The sequence below is a fragment of the Oncorhynchus tshawytscha genome, linkage group LG25 (assembly GCF_018296145.1).
Source record: "Oncorhynchus tshawytscha isolate Ot180627B linkage group LG25, Otsh_v2.0, whole genome shotgun sequence".
Classification (NCBI taxonomy): Eukaryota; Metazoa; Chordata; class Actinopteri; order Salmoniformes; family Salmonidae; genus Oncorhynchus; species Oncorhynchus tshawytscha.
The window spans coordinates 2040036-2067410 of NC_056453.1; the positions used below are offsets into that span (position 1 = coordinate 2040036).

The 27375-nt window shown below is 43.1% G+C and overlaps 2 protein-coding genes across 5 annotated transcripts in view; both read right to left on the bottom strand.

The window, feature by feature from the left end:
* Positions 1–27375, bottom strand: part of ccdc186 (coiled-coil domain-containing protein 186) — a 1196038-nt gene that overhangs the window by 1106120 nt on the left and 62543 nt on the right. The gene's annotated exons all lie outside the window — the stretch shown is intronic.
* LOC112220359 (neural cell adhesion molecule L1-like protein) overlaps positions 1–27375 on the bottom strand; it is a 50117-nt gene that overhangs the window by 15645 nt on the left and 7097 nt on the right. Inside the window, exons 2-24 of one of the 3 annotated variants that reach the window (XM_024382216.2) lie at positions 17935–18149; positions 15947–15964; positions 15327–15435; positions 14852–15042; positions 14182–14304; positions 13861–14031; positions 13509–13547; positions 11873–11984; positions 11560–11741; positions 11113–11244; positions 10872–11012; positions 9816–9927; positions 9266–9432; positions 8916–9081; positions 8681–8805; positions 7385–7486; positions 6851–7048; positions 6577–6647; positions 5336–5558; positions 4507–4622; positions 4072–4276; positions 3802–3924; positions 1935–2114 (exon numbers count right to left, since the gene is read on the bottom strand). In XM_024382216.2, the coding sequence (XP_024237984.1) occupies positions 1935–2114; positions 3802–3924; positions 4072–4276; positions 4507–4622; positions 5336–5558; positions 6577–6647; positions 6851–7048; positions 7385–7486; positions 8681–8805; positions 8916–9081; positions 9266–9432; positions 9816–9927; positions 10872–11012; positions 11113–11244; positions 11560–11741; positions 11873–11984; positions 13509–13547; positions 13861–14031; positions 14182–14304; positions 14852–15042; positions 15327–15435; positions 15947–15964; positions 17935–18043 (3115 nt within the window). In that variant the 5' untranslated portion in view covers positions 18044–18149. The remainder of the gene's footprint in view (positions 1–1934; positions 2115–3801; positions 3925–4071; positions 4277–4506; positions 4623–5335; positions 5559–6576; positions 6648–6850; positions 7049–7384; positions 7487–8680; positions 8806–8915; positions 9082–9265; positions 9433–9815; positions 9928–10871; positions 11013–11112; positions 11245–11559; positions 11742–11872; positions 11985–13508; positions 13548–13860; positions 14032–14181; positions 14305–14851; positions 15043–15326; positions 15436–15946; positions 15965–17934; positions 18150–27375) is intronic. The other 2 variants (XM_042305873.1, XM_042305874.1) reach the window with 2 other exon arrangements.

Consider the following 27375-nt stretch of genomic DNA (forward strand, 5'->3'; position numbering starts at 1 on the left):
GAGGTTAGGACTTGGGAATTTTTCAGGATTAAAATAAATAAATAAATAGAATAGAGATAATCACATGCAAGATCCTAGAGGAAAACCTGGTTCAGTCTGCTTTTCAGCAGACACTGGGAGATGAATTCATCTTTCTGCAGGACATTAAACTAAAACACAAGGCCAAATCTACACTGGAGTTCCTCAGCAAGCAGACAATTAATGTTCCTGACTGGCAGAGTTATAGTTTTAACATAAATCTACTAAAAATCTATGGCAAGACCTGAAAATTGTCATGGTCGTCCTCCTCTTCATCTGAAGAGGAGAGGCGAGAAGGATCGGAGGACCAAAATGCGGCGTGGTATGTGTTCATGATGAGTATTTAATAAAAGAAAGCACTGAACACTGAATACAAACTATACAAAAACAATAAACAAATAACGACCGTGAAGCTATAATGACAACTGTGCTGACACAAGCAACTAACATAGATAATCACCCACAAACAAACAGTGCACCCAGGCTACCTAAGTATGATTCTCAATCAGAGACAACTAATGACATCTGCCTCTGATTGAGAACCATACTAGGCCGAAACATACAAATCCCCAAATCATAGAAAAACAAACATAGACTGCACACCCCAACTCACGCCCTGACCATACTAAATAAATACAAAGGAAATAAAGGTCAGAACGTGACAAAAATGGTTGCCTAGCAATGATGTCTAGCAACAAAATGTAGAATAAGTCAATGAAAATAAATACTTTCTGAAGGCAGTGCATCTACCTCAATTACCTCATACCCCTGCACATTGACTCAGTACTGGGACCCCGTGTATGTAGCCAAGTAATCGTTACTTCATTGTGTATTTACTCCTTGTGTTATTATTCTCTCTGCAATGTTGGGAAGGGCCCGTAAGTTAGCATTTCACTATTAGTCTGCTCCTGTTATTTACAAAGCATGTGACAAATAAAACATGATTTGATTTGACATTACTCCCACACACGGAGAAAGTATATTTATTTGGATTTCATACCATGAAGGTGTTTTTTTTGTAAATCAATCTAAACATGCATTATTGCATTTAATTAATCCCAGAAACCTGCTTACTGTGTTTGATTGAAAAGGATGCTATGTTTTGTTAACCATTTATATGAATTTACAAGCCCTTACTATTAGAGAGTACCCAAATCAATTATTACTATTGTTAGACAGAAGCTATGTGTGATGTGGCACCACAGTGCAGACCCTCCATTACACATTCAAGTGCACTTGCTTATTTTCATTAGATTCTAATCATCTTTGACTGGTGTCACCCCCTTATCTCCACTCCCAAAGACTCAGTTGAATTGAGCTTGGCTTGGTTCCGACAGAGTACATCTACCACTCCACTGAAGTAGAACTGACATATAATTCATAAGATGAAAATGTTGTGTCATATGCATGAGCCAAACATTGCAATGGCAATCTACTTACTTTACCAATTCCTATATAATTATACAATACGATACAGAAAATGTGCATTTTCCCTTGCTGAAGGCAATTCTCTTTTCCAGCCGTTTGTTTCATATCTCGCTTTCTCCTTCAAATCAATAAGCATTTGCTCTTTTATGACAATGATGAATGAAACCCCTTCTCACACCCTTATGATATTGTTTACCCACAAACATTACTTAGATGGAGATATGAAAAGCCTGGCAGTTGGAGCCAATATCACATTCCCTGAAATTCAATGAGCTAATACATTACTGAAATGGCTTGGTCATCTACAGTGTACAGGCTTGGTCATTTACGGTGTACAGGCTTGGTCATTTACAGAATACATCATCCCTCTAATAAAGTCCTGCTACCACGTCTCGCTATTTCCCCCAACAATAAACCCATACCCCCCTTCCATTCTCAAAGATTTTCCACCAGGATCCCCCTGCCACACCTCAGCCTGTGTGACTTACGTGCTTCAGGCGTGGTGGTGCTCTCCTTGCTGACCCGGGGCCCACAGCCCACCCTGGTGCAGGGGCGCAGGTAGAACTTGTATCTGCTGATAGCCTCCAGGTTCTGCAGGACCCACATGGTGGTGTCAGGGTTGCTGATATCCACAGTCTGCAGGACACCCACCTCCTCTGTGTTGTTGACTAAACACACACAGAGACTCGATTAAACGTGTCTTCATGTATTAATGGACACAAAGGATATCTCTGATACAGAAGGACAAAATGTTGTTTTGAACGTTTGTTTTGGACTGATGGCCAACTGAGCATTCTACTCAATGTATTGTCAATGAGCGCTGATAAAGATTGAATCAAAGGTGCATTAGAGTGGCTTAGAAATACAATGCCATTCAAAAGGAGGCAAATAATTACAAGGAAAATCTTTTTAATCATTTTGATGTTGCCAGGTTGGCTTTAGATGCAGTATAAAGTTAGCTAGTTAGCTAAGATTGAGGGGAGGACACCGGATTTTAGCAAGCTACTGTTAGCATTGCTAGCTATTTTTGACAAACTTTGCTAGCTAATGACAACATTTCCATCTGTCTAAAGTAAATTTGATGCATGATAATGCTGGCAAAGTTGTTTCCTACTGAACATTTGACTACTTTAGCAATGTCGTCGTATTTCCAGGCACTATAGTGTAATTTAGACTAAACAGTCGTTAGCCTCCATCCAGAATGACTGGGCTTATCACGACTTTAGGACACCACCATTCACAACAATGGCATGACACGACCGAGTGATGGAGATGCAACCTATGAACAACATCTGATTTGCATTGGTAGTTGGTTCTTCCTTCCCTAGAGATGGAACTGGCCATCAATCTAACAGTGTAGGTCCTGTGAAACCTGTGAAATATTAAGTTAACCTCGAAGAAGCTGGGCTCAGCCCTGGAACAGCTTTGCAGCAGCCTTTCAATTCCTGTGCTGCTTCCTCTGGTGCATTATCTTTACCATTAACATCACTTCCTTCAAAGCCCCTCACTTCAAAAGAGTCCATCAGCTTTATCATGATTGCACAATGAAAACGTCCCTTCTTCTGAAATACAACATGACACTTTTGACCCTCTTGTGCAGCGGAAAAATCAAAAACCATTAGGGAGAGTTACTTTGCAAAGCTGTCTTTGAAATGTTGTAATCAGCCTCATCATCGTTATTGTTTCAGGCCAGGGAGGGACACACACATGCACATTATTGTTGTCCTATGACTGTTTAATCTGGGTCGTTGGTTGTGACGAAGTCCCCGGTGGACAGGATGGGGTCAGTAACCAAGACCTTAAAAGGCTGTGACACGCTGGCCTTGGTCAGCGCTGCTGGTGCCGGATCACAACACACCATACAGGCCACACCCTGACCAGATACTGACCCCTCTCTCACCAAGGGGGTCATTCTACATTCATACTATCAATGAGTCACACTGGATATCTACTTCCATGCTTTCTGATGCCATCCAATAACAGACGTTTAACATTTAGCTGTATTCAACCCTCATTCTTTTCTCCTTGAGGGTATTTTTCATCTGAGTATTTGTTCTCCATTTGATCACATTCTCATGCAACAACTTGTGAGATTTAAACCTGTGGATCTTCACTATCAAAGCTCTGCATGTATTTTCTCACATTTCTATATTAAAACAAACATTTCATTTCACACCAGGAGCTAAACTAGAGACTATCATTAACAAGCATTAAAAAATGCACTGTAGCACCACTCATAAGCACAGCAATATATCATAGTGGTAAGATCAAGGAGTTGCTAGACATATTGAATGAAGGGAGCCTGGTGCATGTCAGACTGCAGGTTAACAGGGAAGTGGAAAGATTTGTACATACTCAGCTGATACTCTAGCAGGTATCCTGTAAGGACTCCGTTGGCTTCCAGAGGAGGTGCCCAGGTGAGAGTGACGGTGTGCTTCTGAACATCTGTGACCCTGAAAACTGGGGTTCTCTCTGGAACTGGGAAACAAACAAATATACAAGTAGTAAAAAAGTGTTAACACAATAACACAATAAGCTTGTGTCCAGATAGTTTATTTTCTTCTTCAGTTGCACAGTAGTGAATTAATATGTTCCATGGCACGCTCCTCTCCCCTCCTGTCTTACCTCCCTCTGGGGTTTTGAAGTTGACGGCGTGGCTACCTGGCCCATTGCCTCGCCTGTTGAAGGTCATGATGATGAGGCTGTACTCAGAGAAGGGCGTGAGCCCTGGTACCATGGCATGGTTCCGGTCCCCCGGGAAAGTCAGAGTGTGTTTGTCCCCGTGAGTCTTCTTTGAGTCCAGCAGACTACGCAGCCGCCACCAGCTTATCTGACACCGCCATGACAGAAGGACACACAGTGTTATGAATCTAACAGATCGTATGTGAGAAAAGGACAATACATCCTGAATGGGGAAGGCTATAGTCTGGGTTATAGTATTTTGCGCCTCTGTAAGGTAACAGTGCGCTGCCAGCGTTAGGGAGACAAAGTGGGGTGAGAGGTCCAGGAGATCCAGCGTAAACTGTGTCTGAAAGTTTCAGGGCTGTTTTAAAGAATTACCCTGTAGCCTCCCAGATGTCCATGCAGCTTGTCCTTGTGAACACGCATCCAGCTGACCTTGACCAGCGAGTTGTTCATCACCTCCACCGCTACATCATCAGGAGCCGCAGAGGGGACTGCAGGGCCAAATACACTCACGTCACAGTCCATTCAGCCCATATGTCACACTAAGTACTGTAAAGATCAACCCAACATGTGAAATATAAGCTCAGCTTTATGGTGAATGATCCACCAGATCATAATATATGTTTAGTATTGGCTGGGTTGAGTATTTAGATGCTTCAAATATATGCTTCTGTAAAATATGAAACTATAGATCAGTGACTGCATCTAAATAATGTGATATACCACTTTCACAAGGTAGGAACTAGTGTGGGGCTCACTGCTATTGCCTAAGCGATGATACCAGACAGTATGACAACAAAGTATTACGAAACTTCTAAAGGAAGACAAAACATTCTTAACAAGGTTGAGGTGCTTTTTAAAAATCTACAACATTGTATTTGACCACCTGAGGTAACTTCCTGAGGGCAAGTCCAAAAGAAAGCTAAAGATGAAGATGGAAATATAAATAAATACAAACCAGCATGGAATGAAGTGGTTTATGACTTCTAGAAGAGAGTTTTAGCTCAATAAAGCTACTACATGCATATCACACATTTCATCAGCTACTTCGGCCTTTTCAGAGAAAATAGTCTATATTTTAAGGACTATAGCCTACCATACACACAGCTGAATGGTACATACTGTACCGTATTATCCTTGTGCATTTCAATAGTATAATTATTGTGAAATACACATAGAAACTCTCTGTGTTTAAGTCACTCACAGTCTTCTCCAGAGTAGCCCGTCACCACTTTGGGTTCAGGTCCCCATCCGTGGTGGTTCCTTGCCTGGATCCTGATCTCATATGGCACAAATGTGGGAGTGTCCTTCACTACAAACGAGTGTCTCTTCACCAGATGCTCCTGCCAGTCCTCCTCCACATGCTGTCTCTTATAACTCACCTTATATTCAAGGCCTGGCCCATTGTGTTCAATGGGGGACAATGGCTGCAAGAGTGGGGAAGGTAAGAATAAAAGTAACACACAGATTATTACCATTTTATAGGAACTTGAACAATTAAGCAAGGATTTCTTTATATGTCTTTCTTCATCTAGGCTATTGCAGGATTATAATGACAAGCCCATACACTTGGATCCTAATGAGGCTTTGATAATATAAAATCAGTAAAACAATTAGACATTTGGCTGGGTGCTGGGTCCAGGCAGCTCTGAGCCACACCTCTGATATAAAGAGCAGGCTTCACAGATTGTAGAGAGATCTAGTGCTTTCCTCACAATTGCCTGACCATGATGGGAAATAGAATAAGACACTATTATCCACAAAAGCAAATCATTAACAATGAGAGAGCTCATCAATTCAGAAGCTACATTACTCTGCAGGAGCAGGAAGATAATAAGTGGGGGTGAGATTAATCTTTTTACAATAAAGCTGAATTTATTACTGTACATGTAAGAAATCTTCTCTCCTCTCTTTTCACTTTCTAATAAAAGCACCACAATGAGCAGCTTTGATAGCAATCCAATTCACCATCAAAATAGCTCTTCTAAAGTTATAAATCAACAATATGACATATCAACAGCATGGATATTTGATTCCTGAGGGATTCTTATTTATAATTGCATGTACACTCTTAGAAAAAAGGGTTCCAAAAGGGTTCTTCAGCTGTCCCTATAAGAATAGGAGAACCCTGTGTGGTTCTAGGTAGAACTCTTTTGGGTTCCATGTAGTGTGTCTAACATGGAACTCAAAAGGGTTCTACTTGGAACAAAAAAATGGTTCTTCAAAGGGTTCTTCTATGGGGACAGCTGAAGAACCCTTTTAGGTTCTAGATAGCACCTTTTTTTTCTAAGAGTGTACACTGTTCTATCTTATTTTCTCTTTGAATGAAGAGAGTTTTTGATTTCCACAAAAATGTAACTCCTGTGAAATATTCAGTATTCAGAGAGGTGCATACGTATTCAGGGACGGTACAGTATATTGAAGGAACCACATTCCGTTTCTTACCTCCCAGTTGATATCCATTTCATGTGGCAAATGACCTTCAATTTTGATATTTTCAGGGTTCTTGTCAGGGGCTGGTGAGAGAGAAGAAATATGGATTTTGGCAGAAATCTCCTGTGAAATGTGCACATAAGAGACCTTGGTATCAACAAGAGTGGAATCAATTATCTCAGATGATGAGTGTTTTAAAGTTCAACGAGCAGTGCAGGCAGCTCTGGTGGCCTGTACGGTGATATGAAGGAGGAGGACAAGGCAACATGAGTGGAGGAATTCCTACCTGCGGGAGGGGTCTTGTATCTCTCTGTGGGCTCACTGGGGCGCCCTCTGCCCACTGTGTTGACTCCAGACACTCGGAAGCGATAGTTGACATGTCCGTAAAGTTTGAGGACTGCCGAGCCATGATTTCCAGGAACTCTCTGAAGCTCTCTCCAGGTCCCCGGCTCCCACTGGCTCTCCTCATACTCAATAATGAACTCTGTTGACAGGGTGAGACACACAGGCCAGTCCCCAATCTGCCCAAGCCCTTTGCCAAAGGGGCTGTTTACCTAACAGCCAGCAATGCAGCAAACTATTCAGACCCTGCACTGAGCAGGATGCTTGGTCCAAAAGATTAAACTACTAATTTGTATTGGGATGTTGACATGAGACTAACACAATAATAAAGTACTAATTCAAATTTTCTTAGTAAATATGTGCCATGTTATTGTCAGTGTATACTGTATACTACAGGCCTGATGCTCCAACATGCATGCAGAGCTGCGTATTGTGTTTGCTGTGTTTTGAAGAGCCAGGTGGATGACCAGACTATTACCAGTGGTTGAGCTGTTGTGGTCCTCCCCAGGGATCCATTTGAGCTTCACACTTCTGCCCTTGTGTTCAGATAGCAGCAAGTTCTCAGGTGCATGTGGGATGTCTGGAAAACACCACCACCACAACAACATTGCTTTGATAACACCCAAAGACAGGGAATCCTCTGGAGTGGAAAAGGACTGAGGAAAAACATTTGGAGCAGAAACTGACTAATTGAGAAGAAAGAAAGTGAAAACTATGATGCAGTAACGTAGTCATAGACATCTAATGCCTGCGTTTCAAACTCATAAAAGACACACCCTCGTCCACTTATCCTCGCCTTATGCCCTTGGGGGAATCCCCCTCACCATCCTGTACGTCAGTCCAAACGATTAGCCAAACAAGGGAAGTTTGCAACGTAAGCCCCTCAGCCCTCGTTTTTGATCGAGTTTGCAAGTGTACTATTATGTTCACTTCGAGGCCTGAAACACCCCATAATTCAATTCGCGATGATTGTACATCCACTAAGAAAAGTCAGCCGAAACTTAAAACCCCAACGTCAATATGGACAAGTTAACACACAAGTGTAAGTAAAAAGCAATGTAAAAAGGTTAGAAATTGTGCTACTAATGCACAAGACGGCACAAACACGTCTCGTAAAAGTAATGATGTTTTTGTTTGGTTAACTTTTGGAAATTGTATAAATATATTTTTTTCCTTCTTCATAAGTTCCAGCTAGGCAGGCAAATGTTAGTTAGCTAATTATTTTGGTAGCTATAATACGGTAGATGTATATTAATAATTCTATAGTTAATATAAGTAGACATGCAATCATAATTGACTGTAGCGAATGTATAGCACCCACAAGCTACCGGTGGCTGAAAACACAAACATCGCGGGATGAACGAGTGATGAATTTCTGGACAAGGGCGGTCCATTCTAAAAATCATTCCTTCCTCCCTCGCCCCTTGTCCTGCAAGTGTACAGTATACTCGTCAGACGTCATGATACGTCATCAGAAGTATCTACTCAATTTGAGGGCTGAGGGGATAGAGTGTGTCTTTTAAGTGTTTGGAAAGCAGCCATTGTTTTTTGAAAAGGAATCAAACAATGTAAATGCATTTTACTGTAAATGCAGAGCCAAGGTCTGAATCTGAAGACATGTGTAATCATGTTCTGCTCTGAGTACTATGCCATGGCATGCTTGGCTTCATCATACGGTATGGATCCATACTGTGACATGCATTTCTATTGTGCTGAGTGTCGTAGAGCCTTTAGGTCTGAGCAGGCTTTGATGTATTTGACATAATTTGCTCACCCAGCACCATGAGTAGTGCAGAGGCAGTGTCCTGATCCATTGGAGTACTGGCCACACACTTGTACATGCCCTGGTCTCTGTGGCTGACGTTGACAATCTGCAGTATACCATCCTCTATGAAATATCTATCGGCAGAGAAAAAGAGAGACAACCTATTGATCTGTGCCATCTAAAAAGCAAGTGAACTTTCCTGCTCGGCTTATATATGTAACACCGCAAGAAAGGCTTATCTTACCCAGAATTCTCTGTGTGGTTTAGTGCTATCTCCATATCGTCTTTTTCCCACACAATCTCAAAGTCGCCACTGAATGAGTTGTCGTACACCGCCAGACAGGAGAGCTGGGCTGTGGTTCCTATTAGGACCTGCAAGTCTTCCGGGGCCTGGAATATCTTTGTGGGATCTTGGATAGTTCAAACACACAACTGTATATTTAAAGGGTTATGTTTAGGGCCCAATGTTTTCTGACTACGTGACTGAAGCAGGGAAAACTAGGTAAGACAGTTTTCAGGTCACATAGTTAGAAAAAACACATGGTCCTAGACTAGGGTGTTTAAAAAAATGCTTTATTTTATTGAGTTGTATACCTTTAACATCCAGTAAGGCAGTGATAGCAGACGTCCCTTCAGTATTCTTGGTGTAACATGTGTATTGGCCCATGTCCTCTTTTTCCACATTATAGATCTCCAATGATCCATTCTGGTGAACTGTAAACCTTAGTCCCTCCAAAGATCCTGTGGAGTCCTCCTTGTTCCTGTAAAACATTCAAAGCAATCAATTATAGTCTCCACTTGAGATTTAATTAAATTACAGAAGAATGTTTTTGAGCACATCCCAAGATAAAAAATGTTTCATTCAAGTTTTTGTGTATGTGTAAGATGCTTTCTTTCTGTATATTTCCTCAATAAACAGCGGAGCACCAACCGATAAACAGATTCTGTACACAGGTGTTTCATAACTATCTCTTGACACGTTGATATCTACTGCTCTCTACTGGCCTCTGAGAGGACTGGTTGGAGCTGGACTAGCCTGGTAATTGCCTGGGTGCCAATGATGACATCACATGACAGCAATAGCAGAATGAGCTGGGTAAAGCCCATGCTGATCTGGTACCAGGGTTAGGGAGAGTCTACTCACCAGGTAACAGCAGAGGGTGGAGAACTGAACACCTTGCAGTGCATCACTATAACCTTCCCCTCCACCGCTGAATACTCCAGACCTTCCTCTGTCAGGATCATAGGAGGCAGATCTGTGGGGAGAGACATCCCAGTGAGTGATTCAGGGTTTGGGATATGAATGAGATATGAAGGGATTTAAGTGTGGTCCTCCACTTGAACAGACTACTTCTTCCAGTCTTTGGCTATAAAGAGTTAATACTAAAGTCAATTAAAATTTGAGAGCCAAAATGTTAAGGTGAAAATGTTGTCATCCTTCTTTGTTAATTACCATTTATTTTAAAAGAATGGCTGGACTGTCAATAAAAATAGAAAAAATGAAAACATAGAATAATGAGCGCTAAATTTTAAATAAATGCGTCTTATCATTTCTAGCCAAAACATCCTGTGTCTGTCTCACTCCATGGAAGCTGTGATTTTGCACCCAGAAACAGACCAGTGACAAACTCCAGACATTTCTGAAAAGCCAAAAAGAGCAATAATTTCTTATCGGCTCTTATAAAAGCAGCACATGTTAGTGTTATGGCATTGAATTCTGAATTGACTGGAGAAATGGGTTAGCATATAAATGCCTGGGAGCATGCGGAGTGAATCACAGGGGATGTGGGTGGGTAATCCTTATGGAGGACCGTGGTGCTCAGACAGCCATTCCTTCACCATGGCCCAGGGGCTGCAGGGTAGAGACCGTGCCAGAGCTGTCTCTCAAACCAGACACAACACCACTCACAGACCATCTTCCACTGCCTAACACCAATGTCTGGCAATTACAGAGAAACAGATGCTGCCCGTTCTATTGCCAAGCAACCAGTTGGATTCTTTACTGCACTTTCCTTGCCATACAATTTCATGCTTAATAATGGGTAACTATAAATAGATGGGCGCATCTGGTTAAACAGAGTGATTAAGACTGAGATTTAGCAACTATTTATTTGTAACCAATAAAACATAAAGCCTAAGATGAAAGTAAAGGCTATTTTCAGAGGTGGAGATTAAAACCAGTGAAGCCCCATAAACTTACTCATGATCATGATATTGGCATTGGCTAGCAGGGTTCCATGTCTGTTGGAGGCCTCACATTGGTAGACGGCACTGTCAGTAGAGTTGGCTTTGTGCAAGACAATTTTGTCATCAAACTCTTTTCTGTTAGATGCTGGAACCTCTGCAATAAACAATGAAATCCATTAACTGTGCACCAATAGGAAGTCCTGGTGAAGTCCTCAACAAGATGCATGTCTTGTTGAGGTACACTGAGAACATACCCTCAATAGGCTTTCCATTCACCATCCATTGGATGGTGGGCTGAGGAGTGCCCGTGGCGGAGCAATTGATGAGCACATCTGAGCCAATCATACTAAGCTGGCTCTCAGGCTCAGACACCCACTGAGGAGGCTCTGGAAAGACCAACATCAAAGACAGACATAAAACATCTCAAACCAGGGAGGGAACCAGGCCACAGTTTACACATCTCAAATGCCTCATTTTGTTTTACATGGAAATCACAAAATACTTGATTGTGTTATCTTACCACCCAGAGACAGTTCTGAAATGGTGACTTTTTGATGCCCTCTTGAAAAGCAGTTTGTTCAATGTACCATAGATGGCACTTTTTCTCATGAAAATGTGTTACTATTATGAGGTATCTTCCTACAGTAAAACCTAAATGCAGTTTAAGCTATACAGTATATTTTTCAGATACACACACATACCTTCCACTGATACGTCAAAGTAGTGGACGGCCATTCCGTGGATGTTCGTAGCCTTACACATGTACTTCCCCTTGTCATCTTCATCAACCTGGTCAATGCTCAGGAGTTTCCCATGGTTCTCTATTGTTACTCTGTCAGGCAGCCTGTGGTCTATCTTCAACCACTCAATCATGGGAGTTGGACTGAATGAAAGAAGAGGGGCAATGAAATGTTGTATGAGCAGGTTGTTGTAATTGCTTTACATTCAGTGGCATGTACAGCAGATATCATGTTGAAGCAGTCCTTGGTAAAATACAGAGGTAGGTTTACTTACAAGCCCTCTGCAATGCATTCCAGTAGTAGCTCATCACCTTTCACCAGCTGTGTCTCCGACTTGACACCAGAGGGCATCAGAAGACTTGGTTCTCTCTCCATGATTGAATTGGCTTTGAGAATGGAACAGAAACAATCAGTGTTTTATGCTTAGTTAGTGAAACTGGTAAATACTAAAGTGATTTTTCAAAGAAGGCAATGAATGGGTCGCTTGAACTGCTAACCTACAACGCAGTCTTTGGATCCTCAAATAACATTCTGGTATGGAAAAATGGGTGTTGTAGACAGATATACAGTGAGGGAAAAAAATATTTGATCCCCTGCTGATTTTGTACGTTTGCCCACTGACAAAGAAATGATCTGTCTATAATTTTAATGGTAGGTTTATTTGAACAGTGAGAGACAATAACAAATCCAGAAAAACACCCATTTTAATGAGGGAAATAAGTATTTGACAGCTCTGCAAAACATGACTTAGTACTTGGTGGAAAAACCCTTGTTGGCAATCAGAGGTCAGATGTTTCTTGTAGTTGGCCACCAGGTTTGCACACATCTCAGGAGGGATTTTGTCCCACTCCTCTTTGCAGATCTTCTCCAAGTCATTAAGGTTGAGGCAGACGTTTGGCAACGCGAACCTTCAGCTCCCTCCCGGGATTTTCTATGGGATTAAGGTCTGGAGACCGGATAGCTTCATCTTGAGCCACTCCTTTGTTGCCTTGGCTGTGTGTTTTGGGTCATTGTCATGCTGGAATACCCATTTTCAATGCCCTGGCTGAGGGAAGGAGGTTCTCACCCAAGATTTGACGATACATGGCCCCGTCCATCGTCCCTTTGATGCGGTGAAGTTGTCCTGTCCCCTTAGCAGAAAAACACCCCCAAAGCATGTTTCCACCTCCGTGTTTGACGGTGGGTATGGTGTTCTTAGGGTCATAGGCAGCATTCCTCCTCCTCCAAACACGGCGAGTTGAGTTGATGCCAAAGAGCTCCATTTTGGTCTCATCTGACCACAACACTTTCACCCAGTTGTCCTCTGTATCATTCAGATGTTCATTGGCAAACTTCAGACGGGCATGTATATGTGCTTTCTTGAGCAGGGGGACCTTGTGGGTGCTGCAGGATTTCAGTCCTGCATGGCGTATTGTGTTACCAATTGTTTTCTTGGTGACTATGGTCCCAGCTGCCTTAAGATCATTGACAAGATCCTCCCGTGTAGTTCTGGGCTGATTCCTCACCGTTCTCATGATCATTGCAACTCCACGAGGTGAGATCTTGCATGGAGTCCCAGGCCAAGGGAGATTGACAGTTATTTTGTGTTTCTTCCATTTGCGAATAATCGCACCAACTGTTGTCACCTTCTCACCAAGCTGCTTGGCGATGGTCTTGTAGCCCTTTCCAGCCTTGGGTAGGTCTACAATCTTGTCCCGGACATCCTTGGAGAGCTCTTTGGTCTTGGCCATGGTGGAGAGTTTGGAATCTGATTGATTGATTGCTTCTGTGAACAGGTGTCTTTTATACAGGTAACAAGCTGAGATTAGGAGCACTCCCTTTAAGAGTGTGCTCCTAATCTCAGCTCGTTACCTGTATAATAGACACCTGGGAGCCAGAAATCTTTCTGATTGAGAGGGAATGTAACTTACCATGACCTGGACCGCTACTTGAGTCATTGTTTGAATTTTCTGAAATGAAGGTGGGTAGTAACATATGAAAATGTACAAAGTATCCATAGAACAAAAGTGACACACAATGCTGTGGTTTAAATGAATTAAAACATCAGTGGCATCAAGAGCATGGCAAATACAACTTTGGAGATGCTGTTGGATATTGGGAATGTTCTTAATCATATACATGATCATAATTACAAATGCATTGGATCAGAGCATGAGACCATTATGGTGATCAAAACAAAGCCTTTTCCTAACCATAACAAGCTCCTTGCTGTAGCTGAGATCATAAATAAACTTAATCACAGTCTTTTAGATTGATACCTACTGCTCTTGACTATGACAGACATGGCATTCTTCTGTACGATGGTGCGTATCTTGGGAAAGGCAGCGAAGCAGCAGTAGTCTCTGTGGCTGTCCTTCTCCAGAGCATTAGAGAAGAACAGGTCGCCGTTCAGACCAATGGACACCCTGTCATCCTGCTCTATGTGCTGAAGGCCTGAGAAGGTGAAAACCACATTTGAGTACGTTTTTTTTTTTAGCTATTGTGCATCAATAAAACTGCAGGTGTCAACACAAAGGATTTGACATGACTCAGACAGGCCTCTCTCCAGGGCGTGTCAGGTCTGGGAAGCCATTAGTCACTTACCGATGGTCATCCAATAGATCTGTAAAGGAGGGATTCCTTTAGGAGGGTTACACTCCAGAATGACAGGCTGACCCTCCTCCACCTCAATGGGATCAATCTTCTCCTTAGGAAACTTCGGTACATCTAACCCCCAAAAATAAACAAAAGTTTACAATGATTTGTCAGTCATTTAGTGTAGTTGCCTTTCTCTCCAGCAGGTGGCAGTCCTATGACACTAGTGTTTTGTGTTGGTTGTGTGTGAAGGTACTTGTGTTGAGCCAGTGAATTGGATTTTACAGCATCTTCTTTATATATTAGCTCGCAGGAAAAAAATAGACGTCATTACTACTGTTGTGCTGCATGTCAGCCACCCTGAATGGTTGAAGCATGGACAAATTTAGTCACAGTTCCCCTCTGTCTGGATTTCTTTGAAGATGTATGTACTATGCTTTGGAACTAAATGAAAAATGTATCAAGTGAAATGATGGAGATGCTAGATCAGTCTCCCTTCTGCCACACAGTCCATATGGGTAGATGCAACTGGGTGTGGAATGTTTTGGAGGTTCAATGACTTTCTGCCATGGCCAATACAACAAACAGCTCACAATGGAGCGACACATTGGCTTCCAGGACCTGAATCACTTTGAAATAATTGTAATGGAGCACCACAGAGCTTAGGGATGCTACTCACGGGGCACAACAAACTCAACCTCCTCTGTTATGGCTGTCCCTAGTTTATTCGAGGCATAACAGCGGTAAGTTCCCTGGTACTCTGTGAGGTTCCCAGTGTTGGGGATCACAAACGTCCCTGAGTTTTTCTCCTTGATCAGCCTTGGGTCCTGGTAAGGGTCAAACTCTTCCCCATTTTTCGTCCACCAGAATCTACAAAATCAACAGTTCAATCAGCCACTGATAACATTCAAAATAAACCTTGAAAATGTCAAATGTGTTTCAGCCAAATGTACACAGTGTGTTCAGTGTCCAATGTTGGCACTCACAGTATGTGCAAGACTTCACACCATGAAATCAAACAGCCAAAAACAAGTTGACATGCCAAATCGATGGCCGGTGGTAGGCTGTCTGTTGGGCTGCTAACGAGCTCTCCTGGGTAGTCCCTCTCCCATCTGCTGGGTATGGAATGGTAGAGTAGGATACTCATTACTCACTCTGGCTTGGGGTTCCCTTTGGCTTCACACGTCATGGGGAAGCTCTCATCGAAGGGGAAGGCGATCAGAGAGCTGGGGGACGCCTCTGTGATGGTAGGCAGCTGCTCAACTGGACAACAGACAACAGGGACAACACCTTAATGAAGAAAACTCCATATACCTACTGCAGGTTTATTATAGCATCATCTCTCACTCTAGTATTAGGTGTTAGGGGATGATTAGTTTCCATTATGATGATATTTTATTTTCCAATAGTTCTATTTCACAGTGACATCCTGTTTGAACCTGTTCTGCTTTGTCCATGGTTTCTTGTTTAAGTGATATGTGTTAGAAATATACTACACAACTACAGATGTCATCAACAGTAAAACTAGCATCATGAGGTCAGGCCAGTAGGACCAGTGGTGCAGGTTAAAACTACATGCCACTAAGTGGGTGAGAGTTCAAGACAATCCAATTCTAAGATGTTGATTGTGTGAATAAATGGAGATACAGATTGTTCACGAGATGACCACATGGTACAGCTGCTGTGTTGCTGACCACTGAGCCAAGAGATTAAGTGAGGACAGACAGGCGGTCACTAATGCTGAATGGGACAGGGCACATCAGAGCAAACTTACTGTTTACATGACCTACAACTAGAATATCCATGGCAGCAGGAAGACAACAAACAAAATATAGACAGAAGTTTAAGCATAATCCAGTTTTTTGTTGGTTGTTGACATTTATAAATGAAACACTTCAGCCCACGTTTAAGGAGATTGCAGGAAATGAATCACCTTGCATCAACATAAGTATGGGTTGCTTTTCTGAAATGTTATTTATATGCGGGCCCTTAAGAGATGATTTATGAATAATTTAGATGGAGGAAAACCTGATACTTGTTTCCAAGGAAACCGTAAGATACACAGCCCAAATACAAGAGAATGAAGAAACCTGATTTAACTTGTTATGGCTGGGGGCAGTATTGAGTAGCTTGGATGAATAAGGTGCCCAGAGTAAAATGCCTGCTACTCAGGTCCAGTTGATAATATGTGCACATTATTGGTAGATGTGGATAGAAAACACTCTGAAATTTCTAAAACTGTTTGAATGACGTCTGTGAGTATAACACAACTCATATGGCAGGCATAAACCTGAGAAAAAATCCAAACAGGAAGTGGGAAATCTGAGGTTTGTAGTTTTTCAACTCTTTGCCTATCGAATATACAGTGTCTATGGGGTCAAATTGCACTTCCTAAGGCTTCCACTAGATGTCAACAATCTTTAGAACCTTGTTTGATAAAGGAGGGGGGAATGAGAGCTGAATGAGTCAGTGGTCTGGCAGAGTGGCATGAGCTGACCACGCGTGTTCACGTGGGAGTTAGCTTGAGTTCCATTGCATTTCTGAAGACAAAAGAATTCTCCGTTTGGAACATTATTGAAGATTTATGATAAAAACATCCTAAAAATTGATTCTATACATCGTTTGAAATGTTTCTACGAACTGTAATATAACTTTTTTGACTTTTCTTCTGAACTAAGCGATCGTGCATTGAGCATTTGGATTACTGGGATAAACACGCAAACAAAAGGAGGTATTTGGACATAAATGATGGACTTTATCGAACAAATGAAACAATTATTGTGGAACTGGGATTCCTGGGAGTGCATTCTGATGAAGATCATCAAATGTAAGTGAATATTTATAATGTTATTTCTGACTTCTGTTGACTCCACAACATGGAGGATATCTGTATGGCTTGATTTGTTGTCGCTGTACTCAGATTATTGCATGGTGTGCTTTGTCGGTAAAGCTTTTTTGAAATCTGACACAGCGGTTGCATTAAGGAGAAGTGTATCTATAATTCCATGCATAATAGTTGTATCTTTTATCAATGTTTGTTATGAGTATTTATGTGGCTCTCTGCAAAATCACCGGATGTTGTGGAACTACTAAACATAACGCGCCAATGTAAACTCATATTCTTGTATATAAATATGAACTATATCATACAAAACATACATGTATTGTGTAACATGAAGTCCTATGAGTGTCATCTGATGAAGATTATCAACGTTTAGTGATTAATTATATCTCTGTTTATGCTTTTTGTGACTCCTCTCTTTGCCCGGAAAAATGGCTGTGTTTTTCTGTGACTAGGTGCAGACCTAACATAATAGTTTGGCGTGCTTTCGTCGTAAAGCCTTTTTGAAATCGGACACTGTGGTGGGATTAACAACAAGTGTATCTTTAAAATGGTGTAAAGTACTTCTATGTTTGAGGAATTTTAATTTTGAGATTTCTGTTGTTTTGAATTTGGTGCCCTGCACTTTCACTGGCTGTTGTCATATCAATCCCGTTAGCAGGATTCAAGCCATAAGACGTTTTAAACAAGAAATCAAAACCCAGCCAAGGATGTGTTCCATCCATGAATATAATAGAACTGATTTTGGTACGATACAGAATTACAGAATACTCAATATTTCAAAGAATACATGAGGATGACCATTACAATACATACAGCTTTGACCATTAAATATATTGGAAAACAAAAATCAATATACTGTACTTTACAAAGCTGTATGGTATCCTGCCCAGGCACTTCAATGGAAAGTGAGCGCTTACCCTCCAGTGGTATGTCTATGGCAGTGGTGGGGTGAAAGGCACAGATACTGGCGACCACACCGACCAGGAGAGCCAATCCTGGGCTCCACCTAGACAACCTCATCCTCATCACGCCACAGCAGACAGCAATCTCAGAGTTAATCTTGGGGGAAGTGACACACGCTGCTCTCTTCCAGTTCTCAATTCATCTCTATGGCATGCAGAAGACGTCGGACCTGCAAGTGCAACACAGACAACAGAGTGAGAGCAGCCCATGAATCCAGATCCACCCACACGTCAGGCAGACAGACAGTCAGGCTATCCCACACAAGGCAGAGAGAGAACCCCCGGTGACCGAGAGAGATGCTCAGCCAGGCACAACACAAGTTTCCAGCACAGCAGTCACTCACATCAGCAGGGACCACATTCTGGGCTCCATGCTTAAAGCGGCAATCAGCCGTTTCGGTAAAAAGCTGAGGGATGGGGCTGGGGAAATGTAACCACTCTTATTAAATGAGTAACCAGAGCTATAGTTGCAATAACTGACCATCCAAGATATAAAAATTATAGTTTGAACCATGTTTTGAGGTTATCTAGTGCTTGTTTACATTTACTTTGTTTACAAACATTGGAGTAAAACAAGCTTATATTTTGTGTTCTCATGGAGTGTGACCGTTGCATTTAGCTCATGAGGCATTTCTAAGTTATATTCTTCAAGAATCAATAGGCTCATACAATTAATTTAAAAGTGAAAGAATTGATCTAGGAACTGCTGATTACCCCTTTAAAATGCTACTGTGACAAAAATCTAATTATTGCATCTCTACATCACTCTGTTCCCTGGAGACACACATTGTTTTCTTGTTTATTGTCTGTTGGAGTGTGTTGGCTAGGCAGCCAGAGCGACTCGTTTTTCATGCACCATAGAACAAGAGTTTAAATACAGAAATACATGAGGCAGTGGTTATATTAATACATGCTCCACATTTCAAAGTGAAAATTAGGAATTCATTCCACAACGGAGTGAATGATTTACATCATTAAGATACAACCCTGCTGCAGCATTTGTCATCAGGCTGTTCCTGTTCTGTGTCTGTGGGCTCCTCTCTGAATATTCAAAGAGAACACAACACAGCCATGATGATCACATATGGTTCTCAGACTTAGCAATAATCTTCTTCCAAAGAATAGCAATAGTATGTATATATACCTTTTTTACCCCTTTTCGTGGTATCCAATTGGTAGTTACAGTCTTGTCTCATTGCTGCAACTCCCGTACGGAGTGGGGAGAGGTTAATGTCAAGAGCCATGCGTCCTCCAAAACACAACCAAGTCACCTGCCCACTTAACCCGGAAGTATCAATGTGTCAGAGGAAAGACTGTACACCTGGCACCCAGCCCACCAGAAGCATCACTAGTGCACAATGACATCCCTGCCAGCAAAACCCTCCCCTAAAGCAATTGTACGCCGCCCCATGGGTCTCCGGGTCACAGCTGGCTACAACAGAGCCTGGACTTGAACCCAGAGTCTTTAGTGGCACAGCTTGCAATGCAGTGCCTTAGTCCACTGTGCCAGTCGGGAGGACACTAGCAATAGTATTTTTAATCTGTTTTATATCTGTTAACCAGTGGGCCTCAGGGTCAGAGGGCACGGGTCATTCTCCTCTTAACAGGCCAGTGGCTTGAATCCTAATGAGCTGTGTACAGTATGACAAGAGCACAGAATTGTGGGGATAGAGCTCTGTTCAGGAATGTTCACCTCGACTGCATTGTTGCCCACCAGCCTCTGTTCTATAATAGAATCTCTAGGGTATCTGGTCATTAGCCTGCCTCAAGTTGGCTGTGACCTACTGTAGGTCACTGGGTCATTCTAGTCAGGAATCTAGTTGGTTGAACGCAGGGTAGCAGATAGACCAGGCCACGTTGAATAATGTCACACTAGTAATACGAAAATTAGTGACAAAAAAATGTGCCTAATTATAATGCTCATGGGAATCCTCACAAATGTCCACTGACAAAAATTGAAATAGCTGAACACTTCTCATCACAAGCATACAAATCCAGTAATTACAGTGTTTGTCTCTTCTCATGTAGATGTAGAGCTTCCAATGTAGAGCTTCCAATTAATGGCAAAAAATGGATTTGTCTGGGAATTTGTGTGTGTTAAGCTCTTTATTTCAGCAGGATGGAGCGAAACCGAGAGATAGCCACGCTCCCACACGCCCAGTAGTTTTAACAAACAGCTAATGTTTTACTGGTGTGTTTTCAATCATACTGTCCAAAAACACTGCTCCTCTTTTTTGTATCTTCTCTCTCAGTTACCAAATTCAATAGGGAACACAGAGGTCAAATGGCAGTTCACGAGAAGTAATTGAATAATTGACCAAGGAGTGAAAGAGTCGATTTAATTCATTTCTTTAGGAGGCTCTGTTTTAAAATAGACACGAACCCTGAACTCTCTCCCCATGCTTCATGCTAATGGTATTAACTCTGTCTGGGGCCTTTGTGAGTCCATCCTGGCTAATCTGACCTAGTGGGTGACCTCCCTGATGTCACCGGCAGAGCCACAGACAACATAGTGTGCAATACACAACCCCTCTTAATCACAATACTACTGTAGGACATTGACTTTTCCTCCAACCTCAGACTCACATGGCTTTGTTATGATCCATGAGTCCGGACTGGAGAAATGCCCCAGGCTTAATAATGTTGCTCCCATTTCACTCTTTTCCCACACATTGTGATTTATGTTGCAAATTACAGATTAAAATCAAAAGATAGGACGCCGTGCTCTGCTAATTAGCAGTGCTTTGTTGGGAGGATTGGTGAGTTTAAGAGGGAGGTTTTTACAATCCCTCCAAGACAATGTGTTTCTCTTTGGGCCTTTATCAACCAACCTAACACCACTTAGATGGATTATGTTCTGTTCAAACTGTGCTTGATCACCTGCCATCTGATTTAATTAATTTTCCCACTCGTTGAGCATTTAGCCAGATCCAACTTGGCCATCTGGTTGAGGGAGGTTAATAAATCATATAGGGGCTAAACTTGTGGGAGACTGGGATGTCTATCTCTAACCCGGCATACAGTATAGGCTACAGGGGCTATATGAATCAGTTGAGTGGGGCCGGGGCGAGCCTGCTCTAGACCGCAGGCTGTTCTTAATCCTCTCCTTCAGCAGCAATAGCATGAGCCTGAGGCTGATGAAGCTGGCTAAGTTAAAAGCTGCTCACCATGAGAAGGCCAATATGAACTCTGACCTCCGTTAGCCGAGGCTCAGAGGGAACAGAAGCTGTCCTGGGGTTGAAGCAGAGGGACAGGGGACACGGGCCGAATCTGGGCCATGTGAAGTCTGGAGCCATGCTTTAAACTCAGCTAAGATTGACATACTGTAGTGTGCTGCTCTGCTCTCGCTCTCTCTCATTTACAGTGGGCTACCTGCCAAGATGTGCAAAAAACATTTCTCATTCAGAATGAGCCCCATGCACAAGACTGATAACAGAGGAAATGTAAGAGACAGGCAGAGAGGGAAGTCACGTCTGCTCCATGCTCACTCTACCTGCTGGTTCATTTGATTGAGAAGCCCCATCCTCATCATTCAGGCTCCAGGCTGAATCAGACACCCACGTCTCTCTTCATAAGGAGATGTTAACGGCACAGTGTTCTGGTTGGCATGCTTTCTATTCCTTCAGTCTCCTAGCTCAGCCATCTGGTCTGGCATGGAATCCTAACATTGACCTATGTACCAAAGTCAAGGGTCTGTTGATTAACTGTAGGATTCACTATTTCCTCACCTACAACATAATAAAACATAATAAAACACTTTCCACAACACTTCAACACTTTCTGATTGACATTCAAATTTGCTAAATGAAAATGGTGAAGCACTGTTGAAGGAGTCAGAAGTGTCCTTAACGGTTGCCATTGAAAGATGCTATGCTGTTCAACCTTTTGCCGTTATGTTGTCGGCAGTCTGCCTCTTTTACATGCAAAGCTCTGCTGTACGACAGATAGGAGAGTGTCTACAGGCTCTGCAGTATGAGGCCCTCTCAAGATATAGACAAAGCAGTCAAATTGGCTAAATGAAACTGGTGAAGCGCTGCTCAAGGACTGTTAAGTGTCCTTATCGGTTGCCATTGAAAGATGCTATGCTGTTCAACCTTTTGCCGTTATGTTGTCTGCAGTCTGTCTCTTTTATATGCATTCTGCTCTGCAGTATGACAGACAGACAGGCAGAAGTATCTGTGTCTCCACAGGCCTTCTATAGTTTGATGTGCTGCAAGCCTGTAATGGGATTAAGCAGATCCTCTTCGTGTCAAGCTGGATTAAAATATTCTCCTCACTAAAGAGCTGCGACACTGGGAAGACGCGCCACGCTCCCTACACACTCCTGGTAATGCTTCAGCACTGAATCCCAGTTAATCACTGAAGTACAATTAAAGCATTGGGAGAATTTGTTATAATTAAACAGCAATTAGCCTGTTGCCGGTAATTAGGCATTTTTAGTTTGGTTTCATTTCTGTTTTTGTCAAGTCAATTGCTCATTTATACAACTGATTTGAGACTGATTCTAGACAACAACAACAAACATACTGTAAGGGTGTAGCTCTGTACTGACTAATAGAGTAAGTAATGCCCTGCAAAGACACACCCACATCTTGTTTCTTTTAAAACTATTTTTAATAATGAACTGCTAAAGGGGAAGTAGATCCCTGGAATTTCGTTAAAAGTAGTTTTATTTGGATGCATTCCGTTAACTTAATATAATATAATAATAGTTCCTGTTTATTTGCAATGGGTTACATTCTGACCTCTGGCGAGACAAGATTCTTCTACATGCTTATGAGTGGGAGGAGTTCATTCATTATTAAAACTTCAGCAGAAGCAGCAGGAGCAAAACACAAACAAGGCCCTTAATGAGATTAGGAAGTCAGCACAATATTAAATAATAACCTTGTCTAATTGAGATGTGGCTCAATTTCATTCTGCTTTCGCATGCATGCAAGAGAGTGAACAGTTCAATTACCACACCATTAAAACTGCAGGAGTCTGCGCATAGAGCAGGTGGATGAGGCTGGGGCTGGGTCGGAGGGAGAGCGGAGGGCGGTAAGAGAAAAATGACAAGAGGGACTGGGACGTAAAGGAATGAGGGAATCAGGCTATAGGGATCTAGATGGATGTGGATTTGAAGTAAATTCTGAGATGAACTGCAGGGTCGCTGACCTCTGTCTCAAATGGAGATATGGCAAATGAACTTACTGGCCCTCTTGAACTTTTGTGACCAGGGACAGAGGGGGACACATTCCCTGGTGACACCATATGACGAAAAGGTCACAGTCATTGCTTTGAAAACAAGCATTAACCATTCTGGAATAAAATATTGTTCTACCGCATCTAATCTGTGTCTATAGTATTTCCTTTGTCAAAATATGGGCTATTTGATGATGTTAAATATTTAGAAAAGGATATCCAAATCACCAGCTTTTATGTGATATAATTTCAAGGTTCCAGTTTATCATATATATACTGTATATACAGAGCATTCAAAAAGTGTTCTGACCCCTTCACTTTTTCACATCTTTTACATTACAGCCTTATTCTAAAATGTATTAAATGTTTTTTTCCCTCATCAATCTACACACAATACCCCATAATGACAAAGCAAAAACAGGTTTTAATACACTTTTGCAAAATTATTAAAACTTAAAAATTGAAATATCACATTTACATAATTATTCAGACCCTTTACGCAGTACTTTGTTGAAGCAGTACTTTGTTCTTTGTTGAAGAGCGTGCCTGCACAGCTATTTTCAGGTCTCTCTAGAGATGTTAGATTGGGTTCAAGTCCGGGCTCTGGCCGGGCCACTCAAGGACATTGAGAGACTTATCCCGAAGCCACTCCTGCACTGTCTTGGCTGTGTGCTTAGGGTCGTTGTCCTGTAGGAAGGTGAGCCTTCGCCCCAGTCTGAGGTCCTGAGCACTCTGTAACAGCTTTTCATCAAGGACCTCTCTGTACTTGCTCCATTCATCTTTACCTCGATACAGACTAGTCTCCCAGTCCCTGCCGCTGAAAAACATTCCCACAGCATGATGCTGCCACCACCATGCTTCACCGTAGGGATGGTATTGGTCAGGTGATGAGCGGTACCTGGTTTCCTCCAGAAGTGACGCTTGGCAATCAGGCCAAAGAGTTCAATCTTGGTTTCATCAGAACAGGGCATCATGTTTCTCATGGTCTGAGAGTCCTTTAGGTGCTTTTTGTCAAACTCCAAGCGGGTTGTCATGTGTCCTTTTACTCAGGAGTGGCCTCCATCTGGCCACTCTACCATAAAAGCCTGATTGGTGCAGAGATGGTTGTAATTCTGGAAGGTTTCTCCCATCTCCACAGAGGAACTCTGGAGCTCTGCAGACATGTTTTGGTACCATTTCCCAAATCTGTGCCTCGACACAATCCTGTCTCGGAGCTCGGTTTTTTGCTCTGACATGTACTGTCAACTGTGGGACCTTATATAGACAGGTGAAGGTTTTTCCTAATTATGTCCAATCAATTGAATTTACCACAGGTGGACTCCAATCAAGTTGTAGAAACATCTCAATAATGATCATTGGAAACAGAATGCACCTGAACTCAATTTTGAGTCTCACAGCAAAGGGTCTGAATACTTGCATTTGCAAAAATGTCTACAACCCTGTTTTTCGCTTTGTCATTATGGGGTATTGTGTGTAGATTCATGAGGGAAAAAATACATGTTATCCAATTTAGAATAAAGCTATAACATAACAAAAATGTGAAAAGTGAAGGGGTTTGAATACTTTCTGAATGCATTGAATATACAGTGAACAAAAATATAAACGCAACATGTAAAGAATTTGTTCCATGTTTCATGATCTGAAAAATAATAGATTCCAGTAATGTTCCCTTACGCACAACAATATTATTTCTCTCAAATGTGTGCATACATTTCTTTACATCCCTTTTAGTGAGTATTTGTCCTTTGCCAAGATACAACTGACAGGTGTGGCATATAACGAAGATGATCATTACACAGCATGATCTTTACACAGGTGCACCTTGTGCTGGAGACAATAAAAGGCCAATTTAAAATGTGCCATTTTGTCACACAGCACAATGCCACAGATGTCTCAAGTATTGATAGAGCATGGAATTGGCATGCTGACTGCAGGAATTTCCTCCATAGCGGTTGCCAGAGAATTTCATGTTAATTTCTCTACCATATTGTAAGCAACCTCCAATGTAATTTCTTTTTTTTTAAATATGGCAGTATGTCCAACATGGCAGTACGGCAGTATGTCACAACCGCAGACCACGTGTAACCACTCCAGCCCAGGACCTCCTTATCCGGCTTTGTGTGTATTGTTGATTTGTGTGTATTGTTGTGTATTGTTAGATATTACTGCACTTTTGGAGCTAGGACAAGCTACACAAGCATTTGTAACGGTTTTCTTCCGTTGAAGGAGAGGAGGACCGAAATGCAGCATTGTTAGTGTTCAACATGTTTAATAAGGACAATAAACGTGAACACTACAAAAATACAAAACAACAAATGTGAAAAAACGAAACAGTCCTATCTGGTGCATAGACACAAAGACAGAAGACAACCACCCACAAAACCCAACACAAAACAGGCTACCTAAATATGGTTCACAATCAGAGACAACGACAAACACCTGCCTCAGATTGAGAACCATATCAGGCCAAACAACAAACCCAACATAGAAACACAAAACATAGAATGCCCACTCAGCTCACGTCCTGACCAACACTAAAACAAAGAAAACACAAAAGAACTATGGTCAGAACGTGACAGTACCCCCCAACCCCGCGGTGGCGGCTCTGGCGCAGACGTGGACCCCACTCCACCATAGTCTTTGTCCGCTTTAGTGTCCTCCTAGGAACGGCGACCCTCGCCACCGACCTTGGACTGGCAACCCTACTAAAGGGCCCCACTGGACTAAACAAACTCCTCCGGACTGAGGGGCAGCTCCGGACTGAAGGGTAGCTCAGGACTGAGGGGCAGCTCAGGACTGAGGGGTAGCTCAGGACTGAGGGGTAGCTCAGGACTGAGAGGTAGCTCAGGACTGAGAGGTATCTCAGGACTGAGAGGTAGCTCAGGACTGAGAGGTAGCTCAGGACTGAGAGATAGCTCAGGCTGGTTGACGGCTCTGGCAGTTTCTGGCTGACTGACGGCTCTGGCAGCTCCTGGCTGACTGACGGCTCTGGCAGATCCTGGCTGAATGGCGGCTCTGGCAGATCCTGGCTGAATGGCGGCTCTGGCAGATCCTGGCTGACTGGCTTCTCTGGCAGAACCTGGCTGACTGGCGGCTCTGGCGGATACTGGCTGACTGGCGGCTCTGGAGGATCCTGGCTGACTGGCGGCTCTGGAGGATCCTGGCTGACTGGCGGCTCTGGTGGATCCTGGCTGACTGGCGGCTCTTGGCTGACTGGCGGCTCCTGGCTGACTGGCGGCTCTGGCGGCTCCTTGCAGACTGGCGGCTCTAGCGGCTCTGGACAGGCGGGAGACTCTAGCAGCTCTGGACATGCAGGAGACTCTAGCAGCTCTGGACAGGTGGTAGACTCTAGCAGCTCTGGACAGGCGGGAGACTCTAGCAGCTCTGGACAGGCGGGAGACTCTAGCAGCTCTGGACAGGCGGGAGACTCTAGCAGCTCTGGACAGGCGGGAGACTCTAGCAGCTCTGGACAGGCGGGAGACTCTAGCAGCTCTGGACAGGCGGGAGACTCTAGCAGCTCTGGACAGGTGGGAGACTCTAGCAGCTCTGGACAGGCGGGAGACTCTAGCAGCTCTGGACAGACGGGAGACTCTAGCAGCTCTGGACAGGCGGAAGAATCTAGCAGCTCTGGACAGGCGGGAGACTCTAACAGCTCTGGACAGATGAGAGACTCTAGCAGCTCTGGACAGGCGAGGCGCACTGTAGGCCTGGTGCGTGGTGCCGGCACTGTTGGTACTGGGCCGAGGACACGCACCTCAGGGCGAGTGCGGGGAGGAGGAACAGGGAGTACTGGGCTCTGGAGGCGCACAGTAGGCCTGATGCGTGGTGCCGGACTGGGAACACGCACCTTTGGGCGAGTGCGGGGAGCAGGAACAGAACACTACGGGTTGTGAAGGTACTCTGTAGACCTGGTGTGTATAGCCGGCATCAATTGTTCCGGAGCTTTAATACCTGTTTCAGGATGAGTACTAGGAACTGACACATGTGGCATCAGACAGCTAACACGCTCCTCAGGGTGAATGCCGTACATACTACGCCAAACCAACAGCTCTCTCTCTTCACTCTCCTCCAATTTTATCAACAACTCCTCGATTGTCTCATAATCTCCCCTCCATTCACTCTCCTCCAATTTGTCCAATAACTCCTCCACATTCTCAGACGCACACCTCAACTTCGCCGACTGCTCTGGTTCCATCCTTGGCTCCTCACGGT